The sequence below is a fragment of the Schistocerca nitens genome, chromosome 5, assembly GCF_023898315.1.
Source record: "Schistocerca nitens isolate TAMUIC-IGC-003100 chromosome 5, iqSchNite1.1, whole genome shotgun sequence".
In the NCBI taxonomy this organism is placed as follows: Eukaryota; Metazoa; Arthropoda; class Insecta; order Orthoptera; family Acrididae; genus Schistocerca; species Schistocerca nitens.
Window position 1 is genome coordinate 356,886,473 of NC_064618.1, and position 19,320 is coordinate 356,905,792.

The 19,320-nt window shown below is 42.5% G+C and overlaps 1 protein-coding gene across 2 annotated transcripts in view; it reads left to right on the forward strand.

The window, feature by feature from the left end:
• The window catches only part of LOC126259882 (gamma-tubulin complex component 4), a 173,634-nt gene extending 154,825 nt beyond the window's left edge, over positions 1–18,809 (forward strand). For both annotated transcript variants that reach the window (XM_049956952.1, XM_049956953.1), the window contains 2 exons: positions 2,074–2,290; positions 17,000–18,809. In XM_049956952.1, coding sequence (XP_049812909.1) covers positions 2,074–2,290; positions 17,000–17,314 — 532 coding nt within the window. In that variant the 3' untranslated portion in view covers positions 17,315–18,809. The remainder of the gene's footprint in view (positions 1–2,073; positions 2,291–16,999) is intronic.
• The last annotated feature ends 511 nt before the right edge of the window (positions 18,810–19,320 follow it).

Here is a 19,320-nt window from a genome sequence, read left to right on the forward strand (position 1 = left end):
TGAAGTTAAACATTTTATGATAGACATGATGGTTTATTTCAGTAAAAAGTGGTTGAGGGCAAGCCTAGAGCAGGAGAGGAGGGCATCTAAGTGGGTCGCAAGGTGCCAGCAGAAGAGAACGGATGGCGTGTCCACTCCTGGCGGCTCACCCCGGCTCCACCCCCACATGACCACCTCCAAACCTCCCTATTGAACAGCCAAATTGTGGATACGCGGCTCGGTCACGTTACCTCGTCAGCAACACATGAGTTTAGCTGCTGATGGTTCAACATGTGAGCTACGAAGTGGTTATGTCGGTATAATGCAACGTGACTTACAAGCTGAAACTAGCTGCCAGGCAGAAGGCACTGGCAAACATCAATTGAAATATAAAAAATTAAATTTTTATAATATTACATCCATTCAGTAACGGCTCCCACTGTACAGTACATTAGTAATATCTGAAATGTTATTATGATGAAATATAATAAAAATGTGATGAAATGTAACTACTAAATGAAAATATGTGCAAGAAATGTAAACACATGTTAAAAACTACACTTACAAAATTTGTATGCAGTAACCTGAGTGTAATTCTTTTTCAGCTAAATGTAAAAGTGGAGTATTCGTGTTACTATCAAAAGTAAACTTTTATTTAAAAAGTTGAGATTTCTAAATCAAACATTATTGTAGAAAGCTATTTCACATAATTTTGTGGTGATATCAGTAACATTTTGGCATGTTTATTACTCTGGAAAGATTACAGCACAATTTAAGTCCAAATTTTGTAAGCTGTTTTAAAAAACTAATCAAATTGTAATTGTAAACTTTGAAATGCTGTTTAAGATAATAAATGTATTCACAGTTTGATTGTTAAAAGCTGTGTAAGCAACAGTAGCAGTGGCTGATCAGAATTAGTTTTGAGACAGTTTTGTTTGAGTTCAGTGTCAACTGTTAGGTGTAAATAAGCAAGTTATGAAGTACATTTCCATTTTGACCATATCATTTTGATTTGATTAACTTGATGAGTCAATCCTGACATTGCGAACAGTCCAAGCTTTCTTTCAGGCAGAGATAAACTGCAGTGAAGAGATGCGCATCTCAATGTCAAACATCAAGAAACATTGAGTATCGAATTAGTGGTCACGAACAGTGGTTACATTTCACCTTCCACCATGGTGTGATAGCAGCAGCAGCAGCTTCCAGCAACTGACAGTGGTCAGTTCTGTACAAATATTCAAAACATGTCACACCTCTGTATGAGAGTATGTGGAAATGGAATTTTACTTCAGTTGGTAGCAGGTGAGAGTGTGCTTTGAACCTCTGGAAAAGCAACAACCCCCTTGAAGATGTCATCTGCAGAAGGGGACGAAGTATTGCGTTTCAACAAGAAATTCATCCGGTCGCATTGTAATCGACCAGAATATTTCAATAAGTGTGATACAACACCACAGTTGTACATTACTTCTAGCCAGCTTTTTTTTTACTTTGGTTTTCAAGAGGAGCTACAAGTGTCTGTTGCTTTTGAACTACTCGTATTACTGTTCCGTATTATAATCCTACTTTTTATTTGGTGACATAGGAGTTCTTGCATGTTTCCTGTCCCATGCTGTGGTGTATGTCAGGTTTTGTGTTGTCTCCTGCCCGTTTCAGAGGTATGGGACAAGAACTTTATTTCTTGATTTTCTTTTTGTGTTTCCTTAAATGATGACATAGTTATATCCACTTGAGTTGTTATTTTGTGATAAACCCACACAAAAGGCTAACACAAATGCTTGCTTTAGAAACCAGATGTTCTGTAACTGACTGTACATAAAGGAAAGGGTTTTGAGAAGACAAAATTTGTAATGATGTTTGCATTAATGAAGTACAATTTGGCCTTATCTGCTTTCACTGATGCTACTTGTACCTGCAGATTTACAGTTTTTTGGTTTGCAGTATAACTGACTCAGTTTTTCCGTGAGTCTCTTACTTTAATTTAAAAGTGGCATATTTGTTGATTTCGAGAACATGTAATACACTTTTTTTACTTGCACATTGATTCAGTGAGCTTTTTGATTGTTGTACAAATACATAATTTCTTTTTTATTACAGGAATTATAAATCCAAGACAGCTCTGTGGCAGCTACGCAACAATCTGATGTTTGTAGTAGATAACCTGCAATATTATCTCCAAGTGGATGTACTTGAAAGTCAATATACAATCCTTCAGACAGCTATAAGCTCAACTAAGGATTTTGAACAGATTCAGAAAGCACATACAATTTTTCAGGCAAATATTTTGAGTCAGACATTTCTTTTGATGAGCCCAGTAAGTAATAATGATTATTAATTTTAATATTAAATCACTTGCGATAGACAATAGAACTCATAATGATTACAGCATTTTTAGGAATTGCACCTTACCTCTCCTTTTTATATTTGATTTTGCAAAGCTATATCAAAATAATATCAATGATGGTAATATTTATTTTTTATTGTTTTTTTTTGTTGCTTCATCATTTTTCCATTGTTTCTTGGCTGCCTCTGTTATATTCAGAACACTAGGTTAAAATGTTCCACCACAGCCACATTCATACAGACTTATTTATTTCTTTACTGGTTTCAGAAAACAGTTCAGTTATTAAGCAGTCAAGTGTAAAATAGGGATATAGGTCAATATTGACTGTCCAGTAATAATAAACTCATCCTATTTTAGCAAATACACTTCATCAGTTAGATAATAGATCTGTAGTACCAAATAAATTGCACTATATGTTGGCCAGTTTCATAAACCAATGCTTGTCCAGTAGCAATTAAAATACTTGGAGAAGTACGTACTTGCCCTATGATCTATCATATTAAAAAATCATATTAAACAATGAATGTTCTTAAAATGAAAAAGCTTTCTTAGAATGTAACAAATGTGAAAGTATTAAGGTTAGGTTATTATTAGTAAAGTACGGTAATACAATGGAATGTTATACTGTAGTGGTAACTGTATTCACCAATTGTAGAAGAACCATTTGTTTCAGTATTATGTAAGTGTGACTTGACCCACTTAACCTTAACCTGTTGCTGTAAGTCTTAGGAAAGAGCTGTGTGTATTGTCATTAGCATGTAATCTTTGAGCGTATTAGGATGATGTGATGCATGCAGTTTACTGTATTCCCATTGTGGCCAGTGGTAGAGCCTAAACAGCTTGTGTACACATGAACACATGTGTGCACACACTCTGTACCTGTTCAGTCAATAGATTAGGCCTGTTCAGTTATCAAGTTACTATGTGATGCATTGAAAGCAATTGATGATTATTAGGTTATAAGTTGAAGCCAGTAATGATACAATTTGTGTAACCTAAGGCTGAAATAGGTAACAATAAAAAACAAATTACAAGACAGTGACTGTGTTTCCTTAAGGCAGTATCCCTTATCTATGTAAGAATTTCAATTAATAAAAGGATACAGAATGTTTTGCAATTTTTTTCCATAGTAAGAGAAAAGGTGAGGGATCTTTCAAAATTTTGTGGCCATTTTACCTCCTTAAAGGATTACAATGTCTAGCACATATGCTTGAAGTCTGTCAAGCATCTGAAGAAGGGCACTCTTCTTTTTCTAGAAAGAGTAAGAATTTTATTATCTCAGTACGTGTTTGCACCTTTTAATCTTTTTTTTTTTTAGATTAAAATGAAGTAATTTCATTGTATTTCACTTAAAACATATGTGCTGGATTTTTCTTGACAACCTGGAGACCTGCCTTTGTGAAATCAATGTAACTGATTTGACTTTTTCATATCCAGCAATGTGTCTTCTGAATACTCCTCAAGTTGAATCACATGCTGCTTTGCAAAACTGAAAAGTTATAGAAATACTAACATAGTTTTGTCACTTTGTAACCATTTTTGAGACATGTACCACATTGAATAAAGTACCATACTTGTTGTAAAAATAAACTTTTCATAGTGGCATTTTTAACATTGCCCCCACCTTATTGCAGTGAGTAGCTTCTCAGCAGGAGAAGTAGCAAGTCAAAAATTAGTGAGTGTCCAGAGTAACTGATACTAGTTTATCCAAAAAGTGGAAAAGTCTCCATTCATTCTCTGCAATTTATGGAATTTATGTTCAAGTTGGGAGAGCTCAAAGAAACCTCAGCTGAACTATGTTTGGTATTCATAGCAGTGTATGGGTGCACCCAATACTTCCTTTCCTTTTTCAGTTTTTTTAAGCTTCAAATAATAATAAGACACAATAACATCCTCTTCAAAAGAGCTCATGATTGAAACTGAAAACTAAAACAGAAATGTGTTTGTGCTGTCTTATTGCTTGTCATATGGTGAGTCACATCGAATTATCATATCACATTTCCTATCATCCCAATGGGAACATGATTTCATGCTGGTAAGCATCACGTCATATGACTTTCATTGCAATGTGTCATATTGCATGTGATATAGTCTCATTGTAAACTGCACATTAGCATAATTTCAAAGAAACAGAAGTGGTAAAGATTCCATGGTGAAGGAAAAATTCTTCTGTATCTACATATGTACTCTCCAAACCATCATGAGGTGCATGGCGGAGGGTACATTGTACCAGTTATTAGGGTTTCGTCCTGTTCTATTCACATATAGAGTGTGGGAGGAATGATTGTTCAAATGACTCTGTGCACACAGTAATTATTCTAATCTTATCCTTATGATCCCTTAGAATAATCTGGTTCTTGAAACTTTGTTAATAGACTTTCTCAGGATAGTTTACGTCTACGTCTATCTTCGAGTCTTTCAGTTCAGCTCCTTCAGTATCTCTGTGACACTCCCGCATGGATTAAACAAACCTGTGACCATTCGTGTTGTCCTTCTCCGTGTACATTCAATACCCTCTGTCAGTCCTATCTGGAACGGGCCCCATGCACTTGAGGAATATTCTAGAACTGGTCGCACGAGTGACTTGTAAGCAGTCTCCTTTGTAGATTGATTGCATTTCCACAGTACCAATAAACAAAAGTCTGCCACCTGCTTTTCCCACAACTGAATCCGTGTGATCATTTCATTTCATATCCCTACGAAGTGTTACACCCATCTATTTGTATGCGTTGGCCAATTCCAGCAGTGACTCATTGATATTATAACAATATTATGAAAAGGAAAGTTGCCACTCGCCATACAGCGGAAATGCTGAGTCGCAGATAGGCACAACAAAAAGACTGTCACAAATAAAGCTTGTGGCCATGCCTCAGGCGTGCAGTGTGGTTTCAGTTTGCGCGCGTGCCTACATCTAATGTTGACGAAGGTCTTGATGGCTGAAAGCTTTATTTGTGTCATTCTTTTTGTTGTGCCTTATCTGCAACTCAGCATCTCCACTATATGGTGAGTGGCAACTTTCCTATCATAATATCGTTACATTCCATCCCGGATTTTCCGTTGTTTGATCATTGATATTTTAGCCATAGGATACCATGTTTTTGTTTTGTTTTGTGAAGTACAAAACTTTACATTTGTGAACATTTAGAGCAAGTTGCCAATCCCTGCATCACGCTGAAATCTTATCAAGATCTGAATGAATATTTTTGCAGCTTCTCTCAGATAGCACTTCATTATAAATAAATACATCATCTACAAAAAGCCTGATTTTACTATTAATATTGTCTGCACGGTAATTAATGTATCACATGAACAGCAGGGGTCCCAACACACTTTCCTGGAGCACACCCAAAGTTACTTCTACACCTGACAGTGACTCTCCATCCAAGATAACATGTTGTGTCCTGTCTACCAAAAAGTCCTCAGCCCAGCCACAAATTTCACTTTATACCCCATATGATCATACTTTTGACAGTAAGTGTAGGTATGGTACCAAGTCAAATCAAGAAACAGTGCCTCTACCTGGTTGCCTTGATCCAAAGCTTTCAGTATGTTATGTGAGAAAAGTGCGAGTTGGGTTTCGCATGATTGATGTTTTTTAAATCCATGCTGGTTGCCATTGAGGAGGTCATTCTGTTCATGATACCTAATTATGTTTGAGCTCATAATATGTTCTAAGATTCTACAACAAATCAGTGTTTTTTGGATCACCTCTGCTATCCTTCTTGTAGATGCATGTGACCTGTGCCTTTTTCCAAGAACTGAGCATGGTTGTTTGTTCAAGGGATATACGATAGATTATAGTTAGAAGAGGGACTAACAGCCACAAATTCAGTATGAAATCTGACAGCTGTTACTCAACACCACTGACACTAATACTTCATTCATCTTTTCAGAGGTATGAAAATTAAATTGGGGCAGTTCTCCTGCATTTTCCTTTGTAAAGGAAGATTTGAAAATGGAGTTAAGCATTTCAGCTTTAGCTTTGCTACCATCAATTTCAATTATTGTCTCATTCACTAGAGACTTTACCCTAACTTTGGTGCCAGTAAAAGCCTTTACATACAACCAGAATGTCTTTGGATTTTATGATATATCATCTGACATTATTCTGCTACAGTAGTGATTGAAGGCATCACACATCACTCTCTTGACAGCCAAACGGGTTTCAGTCAGCATCTTTCTATCTATAGCTCTACACTTTGTTTTACATCTACACTCCTGGAAATGGAAAAAAGAACACATTGACACCGGTGTGTCAGACCCACCATACTTGCTCCGGACACTGCGAGAGGGCTGTACAAGCAATGATCACACGCACGGCACAGCGGACACACCAGGAACCGCGGTGTTGGCCGTCGAATGGCGCTAGCTGCGCAGCATTTGTGCACCGCCGCCGTCAGTGTCAGCCAGTTTGCCGTGGCATACGGAGCTCCATCGCAGTCTTTAACACTGGTAGCATGCCGCGACAGCGTGGACGTGAACCGTATGTGCAGTTGACCGACTTTGAGCGAGGGCGTATAGTGGGCATGCGGGAGGCCGGGTGGACGTACCGCCGAATTGCTCAACACGTGGGGCGTGAGGTCTCCACAGTATATCGATGTTGTCGCCAGTGGTCGGCGGAAGGTGCACGTGCCCGTCGACCTGGGACCGGACCGCAGCGACGCACGGATGCACGCCAAGACCGTAGGATCCTACGCAGTGCCGTAGGGGACCGCACCGCCACTTCCCAGCAAATTAGGGATACTGTCGCTCCTGGGGTATCGGCGAGGACCATTCGCAACCGTCTCCATGAAGCTGGGCTACGGTCCCGCACACCGTTAGGCCGTCTTCCGCTCACGCCCCAACATCGTGCAGCCCGCCCCCAGTGGTGTCGCGACAGGCGTGAATGGAGGGACGAATGGAGACGTGTCGTCTTCAGCGATGAGAGTCGCTTCTGCCTTGGTGCCAATGATGGTCGTATGCGTGTTTGGCGCCGTGCAGGTGAGCGCCACAATCAGGACTGCATACGACCGAGGCACACAGGGCCAACACCCGGCATCATGGTGTGGGGAGCGATCTCCTACACTGGCCGTACACCACTGGTGATCGTCGAGGGGACACTGAATAGTGCACGGTACATCCAAACCGTCATCGAACCCATCGTTCTACCATTCCTAGACCGGCAAGGGAACTTGCTGTTCCAACAGGACAATGCACGTCCGCATGTATCCCGTGCCACCCACCGTGCTCTAGAAGGTGTAAGTTAACTACCCTGGCCAGCAAGATCTCCGGATCTGTCCCCCATTGAGCATGTTTGGGACTGGATGAAGCGTCGTCTCACGCGGTCTGCACGTCCAGCACGAACGCTGGTCCAACTGAGGCGCCAGGTGGAAATGGCATGGCAAGCCGTTCCACAGGACTACATCCAGCATCTCTACGATCGTCTCCATGGGATAATAGCAGCCTGCATTGCTGCGAAAGGTGGATATACACTGTACTAGTGCCGACATTGTGCATGCTCTGTTGCCTGTGTCTATGTGCCTGTGGTTCTGTCAGTGTGATCATGTGATGTATCTGACCCCAGGAATGTGTCAATAAAGTTTCCCCTTCCTGGGACAATGAATTCACGGTGTTCTTATTTCAATTTCCAGGAGTGTATTATACAGTAATCTGTTCCTTTAGAACTTCCTTTACAGTGACTGTATACCTTGGAGGTTCCCTCCCATTATGATCGGTTCCACTGGGTCAGCTACTTTTTTAAACTTGAGCCAGAGTTCCTCTACATGCTCCTTACCTGTGCTAAAAGTTTCAGGTTCATCATTGAGATATGACACTACTAATTTTTTATCTAGTTTACTGAACAAATGTATCTTTCTGCTTGTTTTAGTTGTTCTTTCTACTTTGGTAATCATTGTTGCAACAACTGCATCATTGTCAGTGATACCAGTTTCGATGTGGACATCCTGAAAGATGTTGGGTCAATTTGTTGCTATCAGATCAAATATATTTCCATCATGAGTTGACTTCTTAAGTATCTGTTCTAGGTAGTTATCAGAGAAGGCATTTAGTGATTTCTCACAGGATGTTTTATCATACCCATCACCAACAAAGCTGTAATTTTCCCATTTCATTGTTGGATGATTAAAGTCTCTGCCGATGATTACAGTATGGTTGGGAAACTGATGTACAAGTGAACTGAGGTTTTCTCTCAAGTTTTTAGTTACACCACGAGGTGAGTCTGGTGGGCGATAGAAGGATACGGTTATAATTTTATGCCCATCCCTGATACTGAGTTTTGCCCAAACAGTCTTGCATACAACTTCAATTTGTATCCCAGTGGATTTCCCCCCAGGGGGTCCACAACTCTTTTGTGGATACATGCGTAGTGAGCACGGGACCCCGAGCTAATGTGGCCCTCCTTCCTTTCCGGGCTGCATACCTTCCTTTTCCGCATCCTTCCCTATCCCCCATCTTCGCCCCCCCCCCCCCCTCCCCTCACCACCGGCTCTTTCCTTCCATTTCTCCTACTCTGGGAGTATGTTTTATGCCTACGTCCGGAGACGGACGCTCGAAAATGTCATACATTCTTCGCTTTTTCTGCTTGCACATCTTCATCCTTCCTTTGTCCTTCTCTTTTCCTTACCTCTTCTCTCTACTCTTTTCTCCGCTGCAGCGTTTGAGACCTCTCTTCTTTCCTTTCCCTTTCTTTGTTTTTCCCTTTCTCTTTTTTTCCTCCCTGTGCGTGTCTGAAGGCCGACCCACGCATTTTCATGCGTAGCCGGTGATGGGGTAACGCGTAATTCCCTGCCCCGGGTTGACAGGTAGGACACGTACGTACCCCCTGGTAACGGCCAGGCCCAGGGAGGGGTGATTACTCGAGCTGATACCTTCCGAAAGTGCCGATTGGTCCCTCCGTCTGTTTCTCGGGAGGTGTGACCTGAGGTGTGAACAATCACCTAAGGTGGGAGTGCCCTCAGAGAGGGCCCCCACAAGGGAGGAGCGCGCCATCGGAGACGCCGATAATCATGGGGGATTCTTCCGCAATGGTTTCCTCATCTTCCACTATGTCTGCTCACAAGCGTAAGTTCACTGAGTCCCAGTCACAGACAGTTCTTCCATCATTGCCACAGTTCCTTGTTGATTCTCAGTCTGACGAAGGTCACGACTTCTCCACAGTCAACCCTTTCATTATTCAGAAAGGTGTCGACGCAATTGCAGGTCCTGTAAAGTCTTGTTGCAGATTACGGAATGGCACCTTGTTGTTAGAAACAGTCAGTGCCCTCCAGGCACAAAAATTGCTGCGTACTTCACTGCTCCACACCTTCCCTGTCCGGGTGGAAGCACACCGCACTTTAAATTCCTCACGTGGAGTCGTTTATACACGCTCCCTCGACGGATTGTCCGACGAGGAAATTCAACACTACCTGTCTGACCAGGGCGTAACGGCTGTTCATAGAGTCATGAAAAGGGTTGACAGGAACATTGTTCCAACCCGTACTGTCTTCTTGACATTTGACAGAGTTCAACTCCCTTCGAACATAAAAGCGGGCTATGAGATAATTTCCGTTTGCCCCTACGTCCCAAACCATACGCGTTGCTATCAGTGTCAGTGGTTCAATCATACCAGCCAGTCCTGTTCCAATCCAGCCAAATGTGTTACGTGTGGCAAGGATGCCCATGAGGGTGCTTGTCCACCTCCATCCCCTCGTTGCATCAACGGTATGGGTGACCACGCTGCTTCCTCTCGAGATTGCCCCATTTTTAAAGACGAAAAGCTCATTCAGGAAATCAGAGTGAAGGAAAAGGTGTCGACCTTTGCTGCTCGAAAATTACTCACCAGTCGAAAGCCCACTGTGCCTCAGACAGGAAAATACAGCACTGTCCTTGCCTCTTCTTGGCCAGCAAAGGAGGCGGCCATGCAGACTTGTGATCTCACCTTTAGTGACGTGGTCGTCAGATCGGCCAGCGCAAAGATCGCCTGTTCAACCTCCCCACTTTCGCCTGCTCACTCTATGGCTCACCCTTCATCGGGTTCTGCTAAATCTCGATCCCAAAAGTCAGACACCCAGACTTCCTAAAAAGAGCATACTCGTGAAGATTTTTTATGTACCCCAACTTCACAACCATCGGTTCCTCCTTCATCTAAACATCATGTTTCCAAGAAGGCTAATAAGAAACCCAGTTCCTCTCCTTCTCCGCCAAGGCGTGTCTCATCTACAGCACCACCTGGCGGTAACCGCCCTCGGCCGTCTTCTGTGTCGCCGAGGCGCACTGCTGGCAGCTGATCAACCGGTTGATCGCTGGTGGCAGGAGCTGCTCCTGAACAACCTATGGATCAGGATCTTCTGCCTTCGGCTGAGTGCTGTTCCACGCTGTCGGTCGCAAGCTCTGAGCAGTCGTTGAGTTGACGGCAACCTTGGTCACATTCTTCCATTTCCTATACACCCTATGTCCATTTCCATTGGAATGTCCGTGGCATTCGAGCCAATCGGGATGAATTGACGATCCTCTTACGTTCCTACTCGCCGGTCATCTTCTGTCTTCAGGAAACAAAGCTGCGTCCCCATGACTGCTTTGTTTTTCCCCCATTTTCAGTCAGTCCAATTTGATCTCCCCTCTGTTGAAGGCACTCCAGCACATGGAGGACTCATGATTCTTCTCCATGATACTCTCCATTATCACCCAATCCCCTTAAACACTTCCTTCCAAGCAGTCGCTGTCCGTCTTTCCCTTTCTGGATACACCTTCTATCTTTGTACTGTATACATTCCATTGTCCACACCAATGGCAGGAGCTGATCTCCTTCATCTTCTTGGTCAGCTTCCACCCCCCTATTTGCTGGTTGGGGACTTCAATGCCCACCACCCGCTTTGGGGATCTCCAAGTCCTTGTCCGCGTGGCTCACTATAGCTAGACGTCTTCCACCAAGCGGATCTTGTTTGCCTCAACACTGGGGACCCTACGTTTTTGTCTGCCTCCACGACAAATTTCTCTCATTTGGACCTTTCGGTTGGTACTGTTCCGCTCGCTCGGCACTTCGAATGGTTCGCCCATGCTGATACACACTTGAGTGACCACTTTCCATGTGTACTTCGATTGCAGCCACAACTGCCATATATGCGCCCGAGACGCTGGAAGTTTGACCAAGCCGATTGGACACTTTTTTCGTCTCTAGCGACATTCGATGACTGTCACTTTCCTAGCGTCGACGATGAGGTCACTCATATTACAGACGTTATTCTTACAGCTGTGGAACGTGCAATACCTCGCACCTCCGAATTGCCCCGGCGCCCCCCAGTTCCTTGGTGGAACGAGGCATGCCATGACGCAATACGTGAGCGGCGACGTGCTCTTCGCGTTTTCAGGCACCATCCTTCTTTGGCCAACTGTATCCACTATAAGCAGTTCCGTGCGCGATGCCGTCGCGTCATCCGCGATAGCAAGAAGGCAAGCTGGGACTTCTTTACTAATTCATTTAACAGCTTCATTCCCTCCTTGGAAGTTTGGAGTCGGATTCGACGGTTATCAGGCGCGCCTAGTTTCTCCCCGGTCTCTGGGATCACTGTCGTGCATGATACATTAGTGGACCCCGTCGCAATTTCTAACTCATTGGGTCAACACTTTGCTGAGATTTCGAGCTCTTCAAATTACCCACCAGCTTTTTTCCCAAAGAAACGTGCAGGGGAAGTGCGACCTCTTGCTTTCTCCTCTCAAAATCGTTAAAGCTACAATACTGTTTTCTCCATGCGGGAACTCCAGCATGCACTCTCTTCTTCTCACTCCTCCGCCCCAGGACCGGATGATATCCACATCCAAATGTTGCTGCATTTATCATACAAAAGTCTGTGTTACCTCCTTCGCCTTTATAATCGAATTTGGACCGACAGTACTTTTCCCAGACGATGGCGGGAAGCTATCGTCGTTCCTGGAAAGGACAAACATCTCCCCTCTAGCTATCGCCCCATTTCTCTCACGAGTAGTGTATGTAAGGTTTTGGAGCGTATGGTGAATTGCCGTTTAGCCTGGTGGCTGGAGTCCCACAGTCTTTTAACACCTGCCCAATTTGGTTTCCGAAAGCGTCGTTCTGCAGTTGACCATCTTGTTGCTCTCTCCACTTATATCATGAACAATTTTCTCCGGAAACGCCAAACAGTAGCAATATTTTTTGATCTGGAGAGAGCATACGATACCTGTTGGAGGACAGGCATCCTCCGCACACTGTTCTCCTGGGGCTTTCGCCGTCGGTTGCCCCTTTCTCTTCGCGAATTTATGGAAGAGCACACATTTAGGGTGTGGGTGAACACTACTCTCTCCCATACTTTCTCCCAAGAAAACGGGGTACCCCAGGGCTCTGTGCTAAGTGTTGTACTTTTTGCCATTGCCATAAATCCAATTATGGGTTGTCTCCTTCCTGATGTCTCGGGCTCCCTCTTTGTGGACGATTTTGCGATCTTCTACAGCTCTCAATGGACCAGCCTTCTTGAACGACGTCTTCAAGGCTGTCTCGATCGCCTCCACTCTTGGAGCATCGAAACAGGCTTCCGCTTTTCTCCCAGTAAGACCGTTTGTGTTAATTTTTGGCATCGTACATAGTTTCTTCCACCTTCCTTACATCTGGGACCTGTCAACCTTCCGTTTTCAGACGTCGCTAAATTCTTGGGTCTTATGTTTGACAGAAAACTGTGCTGGTCCTCCCACGTTTCCTATCTTTCGACTTGCTGTCCGCGATCCCTGAACACCCTCCGTGTCCTGAATGGTACCTCCTGGGGAGCGGACTGAGTGGTCCTTCTCAGCCTCTATCGCGCCTTAGTGCGCTCAAAATTGAACTATGGAAGCATAGTTTACTCCTCTGCTCAGCCCTCTATTCTTCGGCGTCTTGACTCTATCCACCACCGTGGATTACGTTTAGTGTCTGGAGCTTTTTACACCAGCCCTGTGGAAAGCCTTTATGCGGAGACTGCTGAACCTCTGCTGTCCAATCGGCGAGCTGTCCTTCTAAGTCGTTATGCTAGCCATTTGACTTCCATGCCTGCTAATCCGGCCCATGACATTTTTTTTGACGCCTCCTTGGATTTAGGGTATGCAGGCCGCCCTTCCCCCCTACTACCAGCGGGAGTCCGCTTCCATCAACTGCTCCATTCTCTTTCCTTCCGCTTTCCTAAAACTCTTGACAACTTGGGGTATAGCACCGCCTTGGCTCCGGTCCCGAACCTGCCTGCTCCGTGACCTTTGTCAGTTTCCCAAGGATGGTACCCCTTCACTTGTTTATCGTTGGGCATTTTCTGCTCTATTATGTTGGCGACACCCCAAATAGATTTCGGCTTCCCGACCAGTGTTCGGTTTATACTGCGGAGCTTTACGCTGTTCTCCAGGCTGTCCAATACATCCGTTGCCATCAGCGGATACAGTATGTTATCTGTTCAGATTCTCTCAGCTCTCTCCTCAGTCTCCAAGCCCTCTACCCTGTCCACCCTCTGGTCCACCGGATTCAGGATTGCCTACGCTTGCTCCACTTGGGGGGTTGTCTCGGTGGCGTTCCTCTGGATCCCAGGACACGTTGGTTTCTGTGGAAATGAGGCGGCCAATATAGCGGCCAAGGTTGCAGTCTCTCTTCTTCGGCCAGCTATTCGCACGATTCCCTTCGCCGATCTACGGAGTGTTTTATGTCGCCGTGTTGTTCTTTTATGGCACGCACATTGGTCGACACTTCCCCATAATAAATTGCGGGACGTGAAAGCTCTTCCCTGTGCTTGGACCTCTTTCTCCCGAACGCGTCGTCGGGAGGAGGTAATTTTAACTAGACTCCGGATAGGGCACTGTCTTTTTAGCCATCGACATCTTTTAAGCGGCGATCCTCCCCCACTCTGTCCCCACTGCTCTCAGCTGTGGACGGTAAGACACCTTTTACTTGAGTGCCCCTATTTTACTCCGTTATGCGTCCGTCTACAGCTGTCGCCTGAAATATTGTCCATTTTAGCTGATGACACGCGCTCAGCCAATTGCGTTCTCGAGTTTATTAGTGCCAGTGAGATGACGTCAGCCATCTGAAGCTCTTTTTGGGGACAACCAACCCCTTTCTGTAGTGGTTTTTAAAGCTTTCCTTCTGCTTTTAGTTTCTCCAATTTTTTGAGTTTCATTCCCATTGCTGCTGGTTTCCATTTTTGTTTTTTACCTCTTCCTAAGTCACAGACCGGGTGCTAATGACCATAGCAGTTTTGCGCCCTAAAACGAAAAAAAAGAAAGGTCTGTGGATTTGAGTTCCTTATCTGCTGTGACAAATACAGCCCCTCCATTTCCCATATGTTTGTACTTTCAATATACACTTAAATTTTCCCTAAAAATCTCGCTGTCACTTTCAAGTTTCAACCAGCTTTTTGTGCCTAGTAATAAGTGAGCTTCACTGCTTTCCAGGAGCACTTCAAACTCTGGCAGTTTGTTGTGAATGCTTTAGCAGTTTACCATTAGAATTTTCATACTCTCACCTGTGGGAGTCATTTCTTTCAATCTTACACCGATACTTCTGGGTATCCTACAGCTATCATTATCTGTATTCGATGGAGAGTCGCCTAATGTAAAAAACCTGTATGTTTACCCCACACACAGTCAGCTACTTTAGCAGCAGCCTCTGATGTGTACTGCACACCTGATATATTTAGGGGTGAACCTACAGTTCTCAACCCCATGGCACCAATTCCAGGGAGTCGCAGCTTAGCTTGTCACAGAACCTTCAAAGCATCTGGTTCAGTCCTCCCACTCACCTCAGAACAAAAGGGTCACAATCAATTCTGGGGACAATGCTGCAAATTGTGAGCTATGTTGAAGTTCCACGTGCAAGGCTGGTCTTCCCAACATTCTCTGCCAGTCGCTGGAATGGTCTAAGAATTACCTCGGAGTCCAGACAACAAGCATCATTTGTTCCAATGTGCACCACAGTCTGCAGTTGGTTGCACCTGTTCCCTCAGTGGCTGCCAGAATACCCTCTTCAACTTGTTGAATGAGGCCCCCAGACATACACACTGAGTGCACCTGGTGTTCTTTCCTGTCCCTTGTTGCCATTTTCCTAAGTTGTACCATCATTTGCCATATGTTTGAACTGCCGATGAATAATAGACCCCTTTTGTGTTTGCCTCCTCCTGACACTGGACAAAATAGGTGAAGTGAGTAATAGTGGCTCAGTTTCAGTGAAAGACAGCAGCTCAGATTTGTTGGCAAGGGGCATAAGTACAGCATCCTTTGTCCTCCTTGTGCTGGATGTCTAGATCTACCTTTGACACACCACTTGCAGTATAGTGGACAGGTAATGATAGATCCTGCAGAGGAGACAGTATCCATAGGAGAGTATAGTACTTGAGGTACCTTTGGTGCAGGTATCACAGGTATACGACTCTCAGGAGCTTTTCCAAGACATCGATTCACAGAAGCTGACAATTGTTTGACAGTAGTCAGGGCAATTTCCAGCTGCTTATGAATATCAACCAGCTCGTCCCATGCTTGAGAACAGCATTCACAGTGGGCCTGCATTTTGGCTGGTGCTATGTATTACAACGCAGTGAACAAATAACTTTAAATTAAATATGCTGGTTGTCTTGTAATGTGTCGAGCTAAAAAGTTGCTAATTCCCTATAAGAATTGAAGTAGATACACAGAATGAGATTTCTATTAAGACAACACAAAAACCTATGGTAAAAATTACTAGTTTCCTAAAACGTTTTGATTTTAATTATAATTGTTAGAAAACTCAAAAAAGAGTTAATTTATGATAATGCAGATAATATATAGAGCTATTCCTCTCTAAGGAAAAGCTAGATGTAACACAATATGATAGAAAATCTGTCACAGTAACTAAATCACAAATGCCGATTTGTTACAAATTGCTCGTAGATTATGCAAAGGGCATTGGTAGCTTCCAAAACTTCTCAAAAATGCTAATTTATTTGTGTTGATATACAGTGAAATTCAGGGCTGATGTATACTTTGGCTGAACTGTGAATGACAAATGCTGATTTGCTACAAATTAAAATACTTATGAAAATATAGCTTTGTAAGCATCTGAAAATTCTGAAGCTAACCTGTTTCTCAAGTAATTGTGGAATGAAATTAAAGAAAGATTGTTTTGAATGAGGATAGGTCTACTGTCCTCAAAAATTTTAAGAACACAGTTGAGTTCAAGCGTACAATTGATGATAACAGTACTATTTTATTGCAGCACTCGCAGATGTTCAAAATTTCACAATATATTGGAACAGAAATGAGTGTTGATGCAATCAGTGAAAGATTACACAGAAGTATTGATGCGTACAGTAAAATATGCAAATCTAGAACTTTAAATTGACGCACAATCTTGTACAAGCAGTCTCACACAAGGTAAAATTCCTAAGATAACACAGACATTGTCAGTTGTGTGCTACTACAAGTGACAGAAATTTTATCTGGTTTATGAGCCCAAAAGATGTCCAACCTCCACATCACCAGCTGAGAGACTTTTCTACAGCATTTTGGTTACATATCTCCAGTCCTTTATACTGTTTATATTATGCTATGACAGTTCCTTCAGAGTAAATTGTTCCTTTTATTTTAATTCTAAGTTAACTAATATCAGTGCAACCTCTGGTGTTTATAAAACGAGATCATTTTGCCTATCATATACTGACAATATTTAAACTGAAATTTTTTTTATACTACTATGTCATCCTGTTTCAGGTGGATGATAATACTCAAAGTGTTAGCTACCGGACCAGGGGCTTTGAAGACAATCCTGTTCACAAGACTATTTCTACACTTCTTGATCTTAGTAAGTCATTTTGTGCTGAGCAGCAGAACAACCCCTTTGATGAAACCAATATCTCAAAGATGCAACAGGAATTTCATCACTCAATGTCAGTCTTGTTGCAGCTGTTCTCCACATTGAGGTCTCATCCTTGTGGTGCTCATTTAGCCCAATTACGACTACGGCTTGACTTTAATTTTTGGTTTAGCCAGTATGCCAAACCATCCACATTAAATGGAAGCTTTTAGTACATAAAACTGAAAGGACTTTCTGTGTTGATACTCCTGTAATTCAAGGTTAATTGTGTAGCCTGAGTCAGTATGTTATGGTAAACAATCTTGTCTGTAGTGGAGCCCACACTGTATGGAATTTATTTTCTAAGACATAAACTTAATTATTGTAAATGTAAAAGGTAGATGATTGTTGATGTTTACTATTTGGAATACAAAAATCTTTCCTACCTAAGCTATAGATTAAAAATTGTTGTTGTGTTATTTTTTGATTTATGTAAATACTAACAAGAACCTTGATAATTTGTGTGTGTGTGTGTGTGTGTGTGTGTGTGTGTGTGTGTGTGTGTATAACATGAGAAAATAGCAGGACATCATTCGAATATTTCTGGTTTCCAACTTCATATCTCACAACACCTGCTAGCCATATTTTAACAATATAGGCATCAAAAGGGTCTTTTGAAATTACTTTTCATCATGAAATAATTATTCTTTTATGAACTAACGCACATTTGATAAGTGTGGGAAATACTGCAGCTTCATTGTGAACGGAAATAAATGTGAAAAAACATCAGTGTAATTTTCCAGTAGGTTGTTGTACTTGAAACTGATTTAAAAAGCTCTGGTGATATGCTGGTTGTTATCTCATTTCACAATAATGCCAACAGAGCAGATTATTTTCAGATTTTAAGGTAATTTGATAGTTGCATTGGAAGTTCCCATAGTTGCTAGCTGTAGTTTACTGCTAAGTCATTTAACTGAATTGTAGTGAAGCCTTCCCAGACAGTAAAGTATTAAGGCCCTAGTACAAGTCTGACAGTTTCACTCTTAGATGTCTCTAACTGCTTCATCACTTTGAAGACTATGGGCAAATGATAGAGAAATACAAAAACTTCAGAAAATATCCAATAGCACAGTGCGTAGAGCATTATCTGAGGTGTGGAAGGGAAGCCTAAAGAAAACTGATGTCTTCTTACTGGCAGATAGTAGCTGTGGGATGGAAATGTAGGTACTCATCAGGTAAAGACTCCTCTATGAGTTGCAAGTAACTAATATTTTTAAGCCGATTATGGGACTCAACAATGCTATCTGCAAGTTGAGCTATTTTGGGAAATATATTGCTAAAGTAAACAGTAATTTTATTTATGGATTCTTATGTTACTTCTTGGTACTACAGCTCCATATTTAAGTATGTTATTTTTGTTCTACTAATTTTGTTTATTTCAAACTAGTTTACAACTTATTGTACCACAATCAGGAAACAACTGACTAGTGTCTGGAAGGTACACTAGTTATTAGATAACCAAACATTATAAGCAAGATACAGTCCACTTGCATAGAGTTTTGTGCCTCAGACTTGTTTTTTAACATTGAAATTAAATTTTGCACAATGTAAAATGTTAAGCATAATAAATAATTAAACTACACGATATTACAGGTTAAATGGTTATAATGCTAAATTTTGTGAAATCTTGACATTGGCTGAGAAACTATTAAACTGAACACTGTACTATCTCTTATTTAGGAAAGCTATCCAACAAATTAACCACCTCATATCCTTTTCAATAGCAAGGACAAAACGGATTTATTAAGTAACAGCAGTGTTAACAGAATCACTTGCAATGACTGCAACAAACTGTATCTCCATCTTTGCTGAACAGGGGACACAGATACCAAGTCCACGCACAAGTAGTACATATAGCCAACAAAGGAAGAAAACTAAGCCTGTTAGAAGCACTTGAGTTAAACAGACATTCAGCTCAAAACATGCACCATTCACTCACATAAGCAAACATACCTCACGCACACATGACTACCAACTCCAGCAGCTTGGCCCAAAATGCAACTATCATGTGGGATGGAAGCAGCAATCTGGAGGGGGCAGGGAAGGAGAAGAGGAAGGAATAGCAGTGTACAGGTGGAGGAAGAGGCGAGCGCTGTCTTGCGGAGTATGCAGAGACTAGAATGCCAACAGGCACGGTGTCAGGAGGTTGTAGGGCATGGAAGGGGGAAAAACGGTGATA